Genomic DNA, 17,967 nt, shown 5'->3' with positions numbered 1-17,967 from the left:
TCTTATTGAATTACAAGCGCATTCAGCAGCTCCTCAGTATCTCTCCACTCTTATCTCTCCCTACACTCCTCCCTGGGAACTCCAATCATCGGGTAAATCTCTCTTATCTGTACCCTTTTCCTCCACTTCGAACGCCAGACTCCGTTCCTTTTATCTTGTTGCACCATACACCTGGAATAGGCTTCCTGAATCAGTACGTCAAGCTCCAGCTCTGGCTGTCTTCAAATCTAGGCTGAAAGCCCACCTTTTTGAGGTTACTTTTAACTCCCAACCCCTATTCACTTCTTCAATACCCATGTCTGTTTTATAATTCCCACCTTAAGTAATTCCCTTATCCCTTATTTGTCCTGTTTGTCTGTCTTGATTAGACTGTAAGCTCTGTTGAGCAGGGACTGTCTCTTACATGTTCAGTGTACAATGCTGTGTATGTCTAGTGGTGGTATAGAAATGATAAGTAGTAGTAATATTCAGCGCTTTGCCGGCTAAGTTTAGCAGCCAAATCGGACTACCTAAATAGTAGTCCTATCTTTGGCTGCTATAAACTTAACCGGCCAACGCTGAATATTAACTTGGCTGGTTGTGATTAAGCTGGCCAAACCCTCCTTGGATATTCAATGCCAGACACCGGAAATGGCCCAGCATTGAATATCTGAGCTTAACGCTGATTGCAGCACTTAGCTGGCCTGCCTCCCACGGGCTGAATATCGGCCGGCTTCTGTTTACATTTGAGATGGACCCTGAATCTGCTGGCCTATATCTTAGCCAACAAAGAGTAGACTAATGATTAGAGTGGTGTCTGAGATCCAGGGAAGCCAGGGTTTAAATCCTAGTACACTTCTTGTGACCTTGGGCAAATGATTTAAGCTCTTCATTGCCTCAGATACTGATTTAGATTATAATTCCTTGAGGGACAGGGAGATATCTACTGTACTTGAATGTAACTCACCTTGAGCTAAATCCTCTCTCTTGTTCAAAATCAAATAAAATTTTTCTCTTCAGAAAAGGCAAATTTAAAGAGGTGAAAAATTTAGTTGGTTAGCCTGCTGGCACATGGTAGAAAAGTAAATATCTACTTCAACAGATCAACAAAAAAAGATAAAACTTTGAAAGAGTTTGAAGAAAAAGAAGAAAGTAACTTTCTTGAGGACTGTGGGGCTGCTAACAGAATCTGCATAGTGGAAATTACAAGTGCATTATTCATTAACTAGTAAAAAAGGCCCGTTTCTGACACAAATGAAACGGGCTCTAGCAAGGGTTTCCTCGGAGTGTGTATGTTTGAGAGAGAGTGTGTGTGAGAGTGACTCTGTGAGAGAGAGAGAGAGTGAATGAATGTGCGAGTGTGTGACAGAGAGAGAGTGAGACTGGGTGTGAGTGTGTCTGTGAGAGAGAGAGTGTATGTGTGAGAATGAGAGTGTGTGCCAGGGGCCCCCCTCCCAGTCCCAGGGTTGTGCCCTCCCTCCCTCCCTCCCAGTTCCAGCGTCATCCCTTCCCTCCCTCCCTCCGAGTTCTAGGGTCGTCCCCTCCCTCACTCCGAGTTTCAGGGTCTCCCCCCTCAGAGTTTCAGGGTTCCTCCCTCCCTCCGAGTTTCAGGGTCGTCCCCTCCCTCCCTCCGAGTTTCAGGGTCCCTCTCTCCCTCCCAGTGTTCTTCCCGCTGCGTTACGGGCGCCTGATGATCCGGCGGCGGGTGCGGCTCCTGATCGCTGCGGCCTGGCTACTGTCAGCGGCCCTGCTCTTTCCCATCGCCATCCCCGGCGGTGCCGTGATCCGCATCTACTTCTCCCTACTCGCTGCTGCTGACGGCGCTCATCTTCTTCCCTTGCTCGTCCATCGCACCGTGACAGCGCTCATCTTCTTCCTTGCTCGTCCATCGTCACCGTGACCAATGGGCGCCTTTTTTCACGGTGACGTCAGCCTGTGTTACGGAGCCCAGCAGACGGACTCCGAAGAAGTAACGAACACAGGCAGCAAGACCAATAGAACGTTGGAGGTGAGAATTATTATATAGGATGTGAGCAGTTATACACTTGAGTCAGAATGTTTTGCAACAAAAGTTTTATTCTGCTCCCAAAACTATTTGCTCCCCTCCTAGACACAGTACCTGATTCTAAGGGCAAGGGTTCCATAGAGCCCAATATCCCTTCCCCCCATTTGCCAGGTGTGCGCTAAAATTCTAAAATACTAGCATTCACATGAGTGTACACTTATATGTGTAAATGCTATATGCATACTCAGAGCTAATGAATAAATGACACGCACAATTTGCTTCGTGCATAAATGCAAGGGGGCATTCACAGGGGAGGAGCATGGATGGGGGATGAAAGGGACCAACATTTACATGTGTAACTTACAAAATACTGTAAGTTATGTGCTAAAAAGTGCTGCATTTAGGTGTGCGCATTTAAGCCCACTATTGATATGGCACAAGCAGGTACATCTAAATGTAGGCACATAGGTGCTGACTCACACTAGTATTCTACAGCAGAAGCTTGGTGCCTAAATGCCACTATAGAATTCACACTCAGCATGCTGTGTCTAGGTACTTAACTTGTGGCACCCAGTTATAGAATCACCCCCTATCTTTTTATGAAATGCTCTCTCTCAGCTTCATGTTACCAGCTTGAGGGAATGCCATTTTATATTTGTTTTTTCTGTCCCCATTCCCCTCAACTGTATCTGTGACATGTCCTGTACCATAACACATTTTGCCTTAAGCAACCAATGAAAAGGCAACAGGCAGGTTAGAGATCAATAAACCATAAATAATTTAACCATGAGGATTAACCCTGCTTGAACACATCTGTCAAGTTGATCTTTTACTGTTATTAGGTCATTGTACTGCCTGGAGTAGGACAGTTTTATTTTCAAACCCTCCAGCAAGTTGGCATCACTTCACTTGTACAATTTGCTTGTGAGACAATATAATATAATGCGATACTTCAGGTGAATGGAAGTGTGGTACTTGTATGCATAGAATATTTTATACCTTGTTGCTTTCAGTATAACTATAGGAAGAGACATTTCCAGAGATTTCTTCGCTTCCTTCAGAGTCATCTGTAGTGTACTGGCTCCATTAATATAGTGGATGATGTCCAGGGGTCTAAGACTTCCTTCGCATGCTGCAACTGACTCTGGATTGATCTCACTAATATAAATAACCTGGTACGGACTGTCACAACCTCCTGACAAAGACAGGCCTAAAATGGAAACAAAAAGATATGTGCATATATATATATATATATATATAAAACATCATGCACCATTTCCCACAGTCCAAGCAAGAAAATATTCCAAGATTCAAGCAGAAACAGAAATGTTTGGTTACCCAGTTCTTGTTTATGACAGGGAAGTGTAATGTCAGGTAGCAGCTGAGGCAGCTGCTGTATCTTGGGTATCTCTAGAATCCGACCAAGCACTAGTTTAACTGTCTTTGGTGCAGCACGCAGAAGATTTACAGCATCTGTATGACTCATATTGGTGACATCAGTATTGTTTACCTAGAAGAGACACAAATCCAGAATTTCTTTTGGCAAGAAAAAAATTTCACCCCAAACCCTCATTTATATGAAAATCCCAAGGTTAAAAATGTACACTATATATAATTTTTTTTCCAAAATGTGACATTTATTACATGATCAGAAATGGCAGTTTCCAGGATAACAAACATAAAATAAAAATACATATATTTGTTATGCTGGAGATTTGGATTTGATTCCCAAACTCAGGTACTGCTCCTTGGGCTTGTCGGTCTGGGTTGTAGATTAGAGAGTTGCACAAGGACAGACATTTCACCCGTCCCTCAAGTAATCTCCTCCATCCCCGCTCATCCATGCAAGTAATCTCCTCCATCCTTGCTAAAATAACCCAACTTGTGGTAAAATAACTCAACTTAACAGTAGCCCATGTTGATAACTTCCCCTCTCAGTGCTTATGGGGATTTCAATGCCACCAAACATATTGTGAGGAGCAAAGGAACTACAAAGCCCAGAAGGCAGTGCAGCACCAGAGAAATTCGGAACTAAGAAACTACAAAGCCCAGAAGGCAGTGCAACATCTGAGAAACCAGGAACTAAGAAACTACAAGGCCCAGAAGGCAGTGCAGCAACAGCAAAGGGATCAGGTGAGTCTATGCAAGAAAGGGAGGAGCCGGGGGTTGATTGGGAAATGGAATCAGATGGGGGAGGGGAGGAGCCCCTAGATCGAGAGGAAGTGATGGACAGAATGGAACTGGAGGAGGTGGAAGGAGAGAATGAGGAGGAAATGGAAGTACTGGTGGAGGGCCCTTAAAGTGAGTTATGAACTGAACATGAGTGTGCGAATGAAGACGTGGTGGATTGACCCGGTGGGTGGATGTCAGGAGGATTTGTGCTGACAAATGAGGGAGGTGGGTCATTAGGTCTAAGAGTGAGAAGATGATTTAGACCACATTGCTATTAACTGTATTGAAAGCAGTGCTAAATTGAACTGGGTTGAAAAGCAGTGTTAAGCTGACCTGTGTTGGAAAGCAGTGCTAAGCTGTACTGTGTTGAAAAGCAGTGCTAAATGGAACTGTGTTGAAAAGCAGTGCTGAGCTGAACTGTATTGAAAGCAGTGCTAAGTTGAACTGTGATTAAAAGTTGGACTATACCGGGTAAAGGGGAAGGTCTGGAAAGACTTAAAGAAGAACATATGTATTAAGGAGATAATAAAGCACTTCTAGTGAATCTCCTGTTTTCCTGAGACACTGATTGCAGACCTTTAACCCTGGAAGTGAATGGTGTGCAATGCTTAAAAGGAAGAGACTGTGAAGGTGTGGTGAGGATACAGCGAGTGATCCTGACAATATCAATTAATTTGTTTAGTGCTATTATAATTAAACTTCCCCTCTCAGTGCTTATGGGGATTTCAATGCCATCAAACATATCAATTAATTTGTTTAGTGCTGTTATAATTGCCATGGCACAAGGAAAGGACACGTAGGTTGGCCTGGCACTACACTTCTGCGGGAACCCTGCAGGACCTGTGTCCATCCTCACAGGATCCCCGCAAGAGTCCTATGGACCTGGAGGGGATAACGTGGGATTCCCACTAACCCTGTTCTCGTGGCACTCTCTATTGTAGACACTACCCTGGTAGTGTTCACGAACCTTGGAGAAACAAATTCCAGACATCACATAATACCAATATCTATGGGAAGCACATAACAGATTCAGAAAGGAGGTGTAGTTTGTGGCCCTCTACAATGAAAAAAAAAGACATATGTGAAGGAGTCACTCCCTCTCTTCAAAATACAATCCTGTGTAGCCATGAATAAAGGCTCATGGCATTGCAGTTTTATCTCAGACAGGAGCAGGAAGCCCAATGAAGCAGAAGGAACTGCATTTAAATGTGCATTAACAGGATACTAGAAATCCAGTGGACAGGTGACTAATGGAGATGATGAACATATGTTTGATTATACTCATACTGCTAACAGAAATAAGGGAAAATGTAAGTAAAGGGAAACAAACTTTTCTCCAGCAATTCAACATTTCAGTGGCTTTTGATACAATTAATCATCTTTTGTTATTGGAGAGGCTTAGCAAGCTAGGGATAACTGGTAAGGTTTTTAACAGGTTTGAGGGCTTTTTGAAAAATAAGAGATATGTTAGGAAGAATGACATAGAATCTCTTTTTTTGCTTTCTAAATGTGGAGTTCCTCAAGGATTTCCATGGTTGCCTATACTATTTAGGGATCCTTTTACGTGTGCTAATGTTTGAGCTCACTGGGGAAGTATTTATCAAGTCTTGGAATATTTATTTTATCTTAGGTGGATGATAGTTTTCTATGTCCTACGCTAGATTCTTTTGAGGACACAGCTGTACAAATTCAAAAATATATCAATTTAGTAGATAACTGGATGAATATTAACTTTTTAAATTAAATAAACAAAATTGGTCTGGTTTGGAGATTTCTTGGCAATATCATCTAAAGATATGATATTACCTTCAGGCAAGACACGAATTATATCTTTGTAGATGGAAGTGGTTTCAAAGGACAAGAGATCAGTGGATGCTGTCCCTCTTTATAAAAGCAGTAATAAGGAGAAGGTTGCAAATTAGATACTGTTTAATCTTCCTTATGGTAGAAGGAAAATTAATGGAAACTATTCTAAACAAATGCGTATCAAAGCATCTTGAATCTATTAGGTTTTAAGATCCAAGGCAGATTGTGTCAGACAAATATGATCAACTCCTTTGAGTTGGTGATAGAGAATCAGATCAGAACAGCCTCTGGTTGTGATTTCAGTAAAATTTTTGATACTTTTCCTATATTGAAAGTGTCATGAAACGCCTAGCCACCCACCAGGGGTTACCCCACGGCCACTTAGAGGGTCTATCCCCAGCACAACTCAGGTCCGCCTGCACCTTCCGCTTGTGCTCTACACTAGCACCCTCCTCCCACCGACTGGGTCACAATCGCCTCTGGGTGAGTCTCCCACTCTCAAATTATCCCCAGTGATTTCTAGGTTACTGGGCCACACTCCTAGTGGTCCCACAGTTCCCAGAAAGCACTCACAGACCCAGCACAGAAACTGCCAGGTTCTTTATCAGTCCAGACAAGCAGAGGCAATAAACTCAAAATTGTTTATTGTCTTAAAAATATTGAACAATGAACAGAAAAGTGCAATCAGCATACAAGAACAGGTAACTGAAATATGGATCAATTATAAAACTAAACATTTATTTACTTTCTAAAAAGTACCTGGGAACATCAGGACATATAACTGTTCTCAGAGCCTCAGCAAGGAGATCCTACTCTCTTTTCTTCCTGGCTGAGGCAAAAGCCAGTATATAAGTACATAAGAATGCCATACTGGGAAAAGACCAAAGGTCCATCAAGCCCAGCATCCTGTCCCCGACAGCGGCCAATCCAGATCAAGCGTACCTGGCAAGCTACCCAAACGTACAAATGTTTTATACAAGTTATTCCTGAAATTGTGGATTTTTCCCAAGTCCATTTAGTAGCGGTCTATGGACTTGTCCTTTAGGAAACCGTCCAACTCCTTTTTAAACTCTGCCAAGCTAACCGCCTTCACTACGTTCTCCGGCAATGTATTCCAGAGTTTAATTATGCGTTAGGTGAAGAAAAATGTTCTCCTATTTGTTTTAAATTTACTACACTGTAGTTTCATCGCATGCCCCCTAGTCCTAGTATTTTTGGAAAGCGTGAACAGACGCTTCACAGTTCCACTCCATTCATTATTTTATATACTTCTAGCATGTCTCCCCTCAGCTGTCTCTTCTCCAAGCTGAAAAGCCCTAGCCTCCTTAGTCTTTCTTCATAGGGAAGTCGTCCCATCCCCGCTACCATTTTTGTCGCCCTTCGCAGCACCTTTTCCAGTTCTACTATATCTTTCTTGAGATGCGGCGACCAGAATTGAACACAATACTCAAGCTGCGGTCGCACCATGGAGTGATACAATGGCATTATAACATCCTCGCATCTGTTCTCCATACCCTTCCTAATAATACCCAACATTCTATTCGCTTTCCTAGCCGCAGCAGCACACTGAGCAGAAGGTTTCAGTGAATTATCAACTACGACACCCAGATCCCTTTCTTGGTCCGTAACTCCTAACGTGGAACCTTGCATGACGTATAATTCGGGTTCTTTTTTCCCACATGCATCACCTTGCACTTGTTCATATTAAATGTCATCTGCCATTTAGCCGCCCAGTCTCCCAGTCTCGTAAGGTCCTTCTGTAATTTTTCACAATCCTCTTGCGAGTTAACGACTTTGAATAACTTTGTGTCATCAGCAAATTTAATTACCTCGCTGGTTACTCCCATCTCTAAATCATTTATAAATATATTAAAAACCAGCGGTCCTAGCACTGACCCCTGAGAAACCCCACTAACTACCCTTCTCCATTGTGAATACTGCCCATTTAACTCCACTCTCTGTTTCCTTTCCTTCAACCAGTTTTTAATCCACAATAGGACATTTCCTCCTATCCCATGACCCTCCAATTTCTTCTGTAGCCTTTCATGAGGTACCTTATCAAACGCCTTTTGAAAATCCAGATACACAATATCAACCGACTCCCTTTTGGCCACATGTTTGTTTACTCCTTCAAACAATTGAAGTAAATTGGTCAGGCAAGACTTCCCCACACTAAAGCCGTGCTGACTTGGTCTCAGTAATCCATGTCCTTGGATGTGCTCTGTAATTTTGTTTTTAATAATAGCCTCTACCATTTTCCCCAGCACTTACATCAGACTCACCGGTCTATAATTTCCCGGATCTCCCCGGAACCTTTTAAAAAAATCGGCGTTACACTGGCCACCCTCCAATCTTCCGGTACCACGCCTGATTTTCAGGATAAATTGCATATCACTAACAGAAGCTCCGCAAGCTCATTTTTCAGTTCTATCAGTACTCTAGGATGTATACCATCCGGTCCAGGAGATTTGCTACTCTTCAGTTTGCTGAACTGCCCCATTACGTCCAGCGAATGCTACATACCTGTAGAAGGTATTCTCCGAGGACAGCAGGCTGATTGTTCTCACTGATGGGTGACGTCCACGGCAGCCCCTCCAATCGGAAACTTCACTAGCAAAGTCCTTTGCTAGCCCTCGCGCGCCCGCGCGCACCGCGCATGCGCGGCCGTCTTCCCGCCCGAAACCGGCTCGAGCCGGCCAGTCCAGTATGTAGCAAGACAATACACTTCAAGGGAAGACACAACTCCAAAGGGGAGGCGGGCGGGTTTGTGAGAACAATCAGCCTGCTGTCCTCGGAGAATACCTTCTACAGGTATGTAGCATTCGCTTTCTCCGAGGACAAGCAGGCTGCTTGTTCTCACTGATGGGGTATCCCTAGCCCCCAGGCTCACTCAAAACAACAACATTGGTCAATTGGGCCTCGCAACGGCGAGGACATAACTGAGATTGACCTAAAAAATTTACCAACTAACTGAGAGTGTAGCCTGGAACAGAACAAATAGGGCCCTCGGGGGGTGGAGTTGGATCCTAAAGCCCAAACAGGTTCTGAAGAACTGACTGCCCGAACCGACTGTCACGTCGGGTATCCTGCTGCAGGCAGTAATGAGATGTGAATGTGTGGACAGATGACCACGTCGCAGCTTTGCAAATTTCCTCCATGGTGGCTGATTTCAAGTGGGCTACCGACGCTGCCATGGCTCTAACATTATGAGCCGTGACATGACCCTCAAGAGCCAGCCCAGCCTGGGCGTAAGTGAAGGAAATGCAATCTGCTAGCCAATTGGATATGGTGCGTTTCCCTACAGCCACTCCCCTCTTGTTGGGATCAAAAGAAACAAACAATTGGGCGGACTGTCTGTGGGGCTGTGTCCGCTCCAGATAGAAGGCCAATGCTCTCTTGCAGTCCAATGTGTGCAGCTGACGTTCAGCAGGGCAGGAATGAGGACGGGGAAAGAATGTTGGCAAGACAATTGACTGGTTCAGATGGAACTCCGACACAACCTTTGGCAGAAACTTAGGGTGAGTGCGGAGGACTACTCTGTTGTGATGAAATTTGGTGTAAGGGGCCTGGGCTACCAGGGCCTGAAGCTCACTGACTCTACGAGCCGAGGTAACTGCCACCAAGAAAATGACCTTCCAGGTCAAGTACTTCGGATGGCAGGAATTCAGTGGCTCGAAAGGAGGTTTCATCAGCTGGGTGAGAACGACATTGAGATCCCATGACACTGTAGGAGGCTTGACAGGGGGCTTTGACAAAAGCAAACCTCTCATGAAGCGAACAACTAAAGGCTGTCCTGAGATCGGCTTACCTTCCACTTGGTAATGGTATGCACTGATTGCACTAAGGTGAACCCTTACGGAGTTGGTCTTCAGACCAGACTCAGACAAGTGGAGAAGGTATTCAAGCAGGGTCTGTGTAGGACAAGAGCGAGGATCTAGGGCCTTGCTGTCACACCAGACGGCAAACCTCCTCCAATGAAAGAAGTAACTTCTCTTAGTGGAGTCTTTCCTGGAAGCAAGCAAGATGCGGGAGACACCCTCTGGCAGACCCAAAGAGGCAAAGTCTACGCCCTCAACATCCAGGCCGTGAGAGCCAGGGACTGGAGGTTGGGATGCAGAAGAGCCCCTTCGTCCTGCGTGATGAGGGTCGGAAAACACTCCAATCTCCACGGTTCTTCGGAGGATAACTCCAGAAGAAGAGGGAACCAGATCTGACGCGGCCAAAAGGGAGCAATCAGAATCATGGTGCCTCGGTCTTGCTTGAGTTTCAACAAAGTCTTCCCCACCAGAGGAATGGGAGGATAAGCATACAGCAGACCTTCCCCCCAATCCAGGAGGAAGGCATCCGACGCCAGTCTGCCGTGGGCCTGAAGCCTGGAACAGAACTGAGGGACCTTGTGGTTCACCTGAGATGCGAAGAGATCCACCAGGGGGGTGCCCCACGCCTGGAAGATCTGTCGCACCACACGGGAATTGAGCGACCACTCGTGAGGTTGCATAATCCTGCTCAACCTGTCGGCCAGACTGTTGTTTACGCCTGCCAGATATGTGGCTTGGAGTACCATGCCTTGACGGCGAGCCCAAAGCCACATGCTGACGGCTTCCTGACACAGGGGGCGAGATCCGGTGCCCCCCTGCTTGTTGACATAGTACATGGCAACCTGATTGTCTGTCTGAATTTGGATAATTTGGTGGGACAGCCGATCTCTGAAAGCCTTCAGAGCGTTCCAGATCGCTCGCAACTCCAGAAGATTGATCTGTAGATCGCTTTCTTGGAGGGACCACCTTCCTTGGGTGTGAAGCCCATCGACATGAGCTCCCCATCCCAGGAGAGACGCATCCGTGGTCAGCACTTTTTGAGGCTGAGGAATTTGGAAGGGACGTCCCAGAGTCAAATTGGAGCAAATCGTCCACCAATACAGGGATTCGAGAAATCTCGTGGACAGGTGGATCACGTCTTCTAGACCCCCGGCGGCCTGATACCACTGGGAGGCTAGGGTCCATTGAGCAGATCTCATGTGAAGGCGGGCCATGGGAGTCACATGAACTGTGGAAGCCATGTGGCCCAGCAATCTCAACATCTGCCGAGCTGTGATCTGCTGGGACGCTCGCACCCGCGAGACGAGGGACAACAAGTTGTTGGCCCTCGCCTCTGGGAGATAGGCGCGAGCCGTCCGAGAATCCAGCAGGGCTCCGATGAATTCGAGTTTCTGCACTGGGAGAAGATGGGACTTTGGGTAATTTATCACAAACCCCAGTAGCTCCAGGAGGCGAATAGTCATCTGCATGGACTGCAGGGCTCCTGCCTCGGATGTGTTCTTCACCAGCCAATCGTCGAGATATGGGAACACGTGCACCCCCAGCCTGCGAAGCGCCGCTGCTACCACAGCTAGGCACTTTGTGAACACCCTGGGCGCAGAGGCGAGCCCAAAGGGTAGCACACAGTACTGGAAGTGGCGTGCGCCCAGCTGAAATCGCAGATACTGTCTGTGAGCTGGCAGTATCGGGATGTGTGTGTAGGCATCCTTCAAGTCCAGAGAGCATAGCCAATCGTTTTGCTGAATCATGGGGAGAAGGGTGCCCAGGGAAAGCATCCTGAACTTTTCTTTTACGAGATATTTGTTCAGGGCCCTTAGGTCTAGGATGGGACGCATCCCCCCTGTTTTCTTTTCCACAAGGAAGTACCTGGAATAGAACCCCAGCCCTTCTTGCCCGGATGGCACGGGCTCGACCGCATTGGCGCTGAGAAGGGCGGAGAGTTCCTCTGCAAGTACCTGCTTGTGCTGGAAGCTGTAGGACTGAGCTCCCGGTGGACAATTTGGAGGTTGAGAGGCCAAATTGAGGGTGTATCCTTGCCGGACTATTTGGAGAACCCACTGATCGGAGGTTATAAGAGGCCACCTTTGGTGAAAAGCTTTCAACCTCCCTCCGACAGGCAGGTCGCCCGGCACTGACACTTGGATGTCGGCTATGCTCTGCTGGAGCCAGTCAAAAGCTCGCCCCTTGCTTTTGCTGGGGAGCCGCGGGGCCTTGCTGATTCGCACGCTGCTGACGAGAGCGAGCGCGCTGGGGCTTAGCCTGGGCCGCAGGCTGTCGGGAAGGAGGATTGTACCTACGCTTGCCAGAAGTATAGGGAACAGTCTTCCTTCCCCCGAAAAATCGTCTACCTGTAGAGGTAGAAGCTGAAGGCTGCCGGCGGGCGAACTTGTCGAATGCGGTGTCCCGCTGGTGGAGAGACTCTACCACCTGCTCGACTTTTTCGCCAAAAATGTTATCCGCCCGGCAAGGCAAGTCCGTAATCCGCTGCTGGACTCTATTCTCCAGGTCGGCGGCACGCAGCCATGAGAGCCTGCGCATCACCACACCTTGAGCAGCGGCCCTGGACGCAACATCAAAAGTGTCATAAACTCCTCTGGCCAGGAATTTTCTGCACGCCTTCAGCTGCCTGACCACCTCCTGAAAAGGCTTGGCTTGCTCAGGGGGAAGAGCATCAACCAAGCCCGCCAACTGCCGCACATTATTCCGCATGTGTATGCTCGTGTAGAGCTGGTAAGACTGGATCTTGGACACGAGCATAGAGGAATGGTAGGCCTTCCTCCCAAAGGAGTCTAAGGTTCTAGCGTCCTTGCCCGGGGGCGCCGAAGCATGTTCCCTAGAACTCTTAGCCTTCTTTAGGGCCAAATCCACAACTCCAGAGTCATGAGGCAACTGAGTGCGCATCAGCTCTGGGTCCCCATGGATCCGGTACTGGGACTCGATCTTCTTGGGAATGTGGGGATTAGTTAATGGTTTGGTCCAGTTCGCAAGCAATGTCTTCTTCAGGACATGGTGCAAGGGAACAGTGGACGCTTCCTTAGGTGGAGAAGGATAGTCCAGGAGCTCAAACATTTCAGCCCTGGGCTCGTCCTCCACAACCACCGGGAAGGGGATGGCCGTAGACATCTCCCGGACAAAGGAGGCAAAAGACAGACTCTCGGGAGGAGAAAGCTGTCTCTCAGGAGAGGGAGTGGGATCAGACGGAAGACCCCCAGACTCCTCGTCAGAGAAATATCTGGGATCTTCCTCTTCCTCCCACGAGGCCTCACCCTCGGTGTCAGACACAAGTTCACGGACCTGTGTCTGCAACCTCGCCCTGCTCGACTCCGTGGAACCCTGTCCACGATGGGGGCGTCGAGAGGTAGACTCCCTCGCCCGCATCGGCGAAGCTCCCTCCGCCGACGTAGTCGGGGAGCCTTCCTGGGAGGTGGCCGCGGTCGGTACCGCACGCGGTACCGACGTCGGGGACCTCAACCTGGGCGATGGGCCAGCCGGCGCCACGCTCGACGGTACCGGTGGCGCAAGCACCGCCGGTACCGGAGGGGTAGGGCGCAACAGCTCTCCCAGAATCTCTGGGAGAACGGCCCGGAGGCTCTCGTTTAGAGCGGCTGTAGAGAAAGGCTGAGAGGTCGATGCAGGCGTCGACGTCAGTACCTGTTCCGGGCGTGGAGGCTGTTCCGGGCTGTCCAGAGCGGAGCGCATCGACACCTCCTGAACAGAGGGTGAGCGGTCCTCTCGGTGCCGATGCCTGCTGGGTGCCGAATCCCTCGGCGACCCAGAGCTCTCGGTGCCGACACGGGGAGGAGACCGGTGTCGATGCTTCTTCGATTTCTTCCGAAGCATGTCACCGGAGCTCCCCGGCACCGACGAGGAGGACGTCGAATCCACCCGTCGCTTCCTCGGGGCCGAGACTGAAGAAGGTCGATCTCGGGGGGGCTGTACCGCAGGAGCCCTCAGGGTAGGCGGAGACCCACCCGAGGGCTCACCGCCACCAGCAGGGGAATGGACAGCCCTCACCTGCACTCCACCCGATGCACCACCGTCCGACGACATCAGCAGACGAGGTCCTGGTACCACCGACGTCGATGCAGCTATCCGATGTCTCGGCGCCGATGCAGAGGCCCGATGCCTCGATGCACTCGATGCAGGGGCGGCCGAGAAAGATGGTCTGGACGCTGACGACGTCGATGCACTCGAAGATCCCGGTGCCGATGCCGACGAAGAGCCCGAGAACAACACGTTCCACTGGGCTAGTCTCGCTACCTGAGTCCGCCTTTGAAGCAGGGAACACAGACTGCAGTTCTGAGGGCGGTGCTCGGCCCCCAGACACTGAAGACACGACGAGTGTCGATCAGTGAGCGAGATAACCCGGGCGCACTGGGTGCACTTCTTGAAGCCGCTGGAAGGCTTCGATGTCATGGGCGGAAAAATCACGCCGGCGAAATCAAAAGCCGAAATGGCGAAATTCGAAGCACCAAATTTAGAGGGAGAAAAAATCTCGACCGAGGCCGAAAAAAGGCCTACCCCGACGACGAAAGAAAACTTACCGGGGCAAAAAAGCTGGAAGTACGGGGAGGATTTACACGAAACCCGGCGGGGGGTTTGCGGAGCACTTCCCGACAAGGACAAAGCTTTCCCGAAGGAAAAAAACACGTTCAAACAAATTGGACGCGCGAGGTCGACTTTCCGGGGCTCGACACGGCGAAAACACGACCGTACCGAGTGCGGACAAAAGAAGACTGGCCGGCTCGAGCCGGTTTCGGGCGGGAAGACGGCCGCGCATGCGCGGTGCGCGCGGGCGCGCGAGGGCTAGCAAAGGACTTTGCTAGTGAAGTTTCCGATTGGAGGGGCTGCCGTGGACGTCACCCATCAGTGAGAACAAGCAGCCTGCTTGTCCTCGGAGAATCCAGGTTTACTATGAAATCAGCAAGTTTCTCTGACTCATCCGCTTGAAATACCATTTCCAACACTGGTATCCCACCCAAATCTTCCTCGTTGAAGTTATGCCAAGTTAAATTGAGCTCATGGGCCAATCAGAGCCCAGAACAAGTTTTGAAAGTATACTGCAGACTGCCTTTCCAAAAGGTTTAAACAAAGAAAACAGCCTTGGTTTAAAAGGGGGCATGCTTTTAAAAAAACGCACGGCGGTGAAACATGATTCATGTCGGAGCAATATCCCTCTGAGGCTGACACCATCACTCAGCTGATAAAGCTAAGTAACATCATATTTTGTTAAATTATCAAACATAAGGAGAAATAATTAAACAGAAAGAGCAAATAAGTACTATAGTTCAGAAAAAACTTTTGTCTTAAAATAAATTATAGGGGGACCTATGACGATTAGGGTATCCTCAAACATTGACCGATAATAATTGGTTTGCTTGAATCCCCCATACTGAGGTCTCAGTTAGAAAACTCTATATGAATGATATACTTGATTGAGAAACAAACAATACAAGCAACACATACATATTATTTATTTACCAATGAAATAACAGCATTGAAGAAAGGGAATCTGAAATAGTCTGGTGTGACTCAAGGGAAGAAAAAGAAGATAAGACATAATTTCTCCTTCCTTATCATCCTCACCAGACCAGTCTAGAACCTGTGGGATGTAGCAGAGCACTTCTCAGGATAGGTGTGATTCAGAACACTTGCCCTAATACTTGGCCCCAAATGCTGTGTCTTTTTGCACAGCCACATCAAGTTTATAGTGCTTCGCAAACATGTGTAGTGAAGACCAAGTGGAGACATTACAAATATCTGGTGAAACTGAATCAATTTTACCCATGAGGTTACCAATCCCCTTCACCAATGAAATGCAGGCAGAAGAGAATATTCCATTTAACTACCGAGCACTGAAGGCTTTAGAAGTTGCCTGTCCTTTCCTAACCCTCTCAAAAGGGAAAACAATTAGTCTTGCCTACGAAATTCATTAGAAACTTCCAGGTAATGCATTAAGAACTGGCGAATCCACAGACAGGGTTTTAAACTCATGTCCACATCCTCTTTCCTAAAGGAGGAAAGACTGAAAGACTGGTTCAACTGACATAAAGAAAGATTATCTTCAGTAGGAAGGATAGCACCATACATATTGAGACTCCTGCTTTTGAAAAGTATAGAAAGGGATCCCTATAGGACAAAACTTACAACTCTGAAACTATGTGAGCTGAAGAAATGACTAAGAGCTCTGTCTTCAAGTTTAGATCATTAAGTGCAGTGCTCCTTAAAATTCAAAAGTGGCTGAGTCAAAACTTTAAGAAGTGAATTTATGTGCGGGGGACCAGTGCACTACGAATGCTGGCTCCTCCTATGACCAAATGGCTTGGATTTGGTCATTTCTGAGATGGGCGTCCTCGGTTTCCATTATCGCCGAAAATCGGGGACGACCATATCTAAAGACGACCTAAGGACGACCATCTCTAAGGTCGACCTAAATGTTGAGATTTGGGCGTCCCCGACCGTATTATCGAAACGAAAGATGCCCATTTTGTTTCGATAATAGCAGTTTCCCCGCCTCTTCGCAGGGCCGTCCTGCGAGGATGTCCCCAGGAAAACTTGGATGGCCCGTTCGATTATGCTTCCTCTATGTGTCTTTACGAAACAGGATAAAAATAGGTACCCCCTTGCCCTTTTAATCTAGGCATCATGTTATAAAATTACCCTATAAAAAAATACATGTTTTCCCTCCACTATACATTTACAAACGTTATGTGAGATAACATCATACCACATATATGTAAAGGCAAAATAATCACAGTAGGGTTGGTAAATCCACTATATATCTGTGGATGTGAATAATAAGGAATGGATTGTTTTGCTTTAAAGGAACAGCCTGTTCAATCACTACAGCCTGCTCAGAAAGTAAATTACTGCACATTCTTTTGGATTCGTATTGGGTAAATGAGACTTTATTAGAGGTTCACTTGAAACGGAGAGTGTATAAGCCATTATTGTCTAAGATAAACAATGATTAAGAAATGTACATATCTATGTAGTTGAAGAGAAGCAAGACATATAACACAAGCGAGTGACACCAACCCATGTCACCTGGTTTGGAACTTATAACAAGTATAAGTAGAGCTTTGTGGAGCATGAGACACTCCACCGTGCATGTATCTGTGCCTTCCCGCCCGCAGCGAGAACGTGTCTCCTTAGTTTAATACTACAGCAAATATAAAGTAAGAATAATAGAGGAGACAAGGGAAAGTGGGACAGATTGTGAGAATCTAAAACCTGCTGTCCTCGGAGAACACCTGCTACAGGAAGTACCTTAGCTTTCTCAGAGGACAAGCAGGCTTATCTATTCTCACAAGTGAATCCCTAGCATCCAGGCTCCCCAAAAACAACAAACACTGGATAATTGGGCCTCACAATGGCGAGGAAATAACATGGATTAACCTGATACTATGAATGACAGTACAGCCTGGAACAGAATAAAATGGGCCTAGGAGGGTGGAGTTGGATTCTAGACCACAAACAGATTCTGCAACACTGTCTGCCCGAACCGACCGATTCTATCAAGGCAGTAGTGTGATGTGAATGCGTGGACTGAAGACCACGTTGCAAATTTCTTCAATGGAGGGTGACCGCAAGTGGGCTACTGACAGCCATGGCTCTGATATTGTGAGCTGTGACATGACCCACTCAGCAGTGGTGTAGCTAGGTGGGGCGCCAGGGGAGCCCAAACGGAGTTCTGCTGGCGACGGTCCCTATTTTGTCTCATGTTGCATTGAAAATGTGCACCGGTGCCAGCGGAAGTCCGCTCTCGTGCCGCTTTCGCTCCCCCCGCGCCGTCAACCTGGCTCCGCTTCTGCCACTCAGACCAGCCCAGCCTGGGCATGTGAAGGAAATGTAATCTGCCAGCCAATTAGAAATGGTGCATTTCCCAATGGCGACCTCCATGCTGTTGGGATTTAAAAAAAAAAAGTTGGGCAGAAAGTCTGTTGGGCCTGGTCCGCTCCATATAGTAGGCCAATGCTCTTTTGCAACCCAAGGTATGCAAGGTGCTTTCTCCAAGATGGCATGAGATTGGAGAAAGAATGTTGGCAAGACAATCGGCTGGTTAAGATGGAATTCTGATAAAATCTTAGGGAGGAACTTAGGGTGCGTGCAGAGGACTACCCTATTATGAAGAAACATAGTATAAAGGTGCATCCACTACTAAGGCCTGAATCTCACAGACCTGCG

At 47.6% G+C, this 17,967-nt stretch overlaps 1 protein-coding gene across 1 annotated transcript in view; it reads right to left on the bottom strand.

The window, feature by feature from the left end:
- Positions 1 to 17,967, bottom strand: part of PTPN13 (protein tyrosine phosphatase non-receptor type 13) — a gene marked incomplete at its 3' end in the record, with an annotated part of 651,945 nt that overhangs the window by 94,220 nt on the left and 539,758 nt on the right. Inside the window, 2 exon segments of the mRNA XM_030190609.1 lie at positions 2,984 to 3,194; positions 3,323 to 3,494. Coding sequence (XP_030046469.1) covers positions 2,984 to 3,194; positions 3,323 to 3,494 — 383 coding nt within the window.

The sequence above is a fragment of the Microcaecilia unicolor genome, chromosome 2 (genome assembly GCF_901765095.1).
Source record: "Microcaecilia unicolor chromosome 2, aMicUni1.1, whole genome shotgun sequence".
NCBI lineage: Eukaryota > Metazoa > Chordata > Amphibia > Gymnophiona > Siphonopidae > Microcaecilia > Microcaecilia unicolor.
Note: the sequence above shows the minus strand (reverse complement) of the source record. Positions and strands in the feature narration are given on the sequence as shown.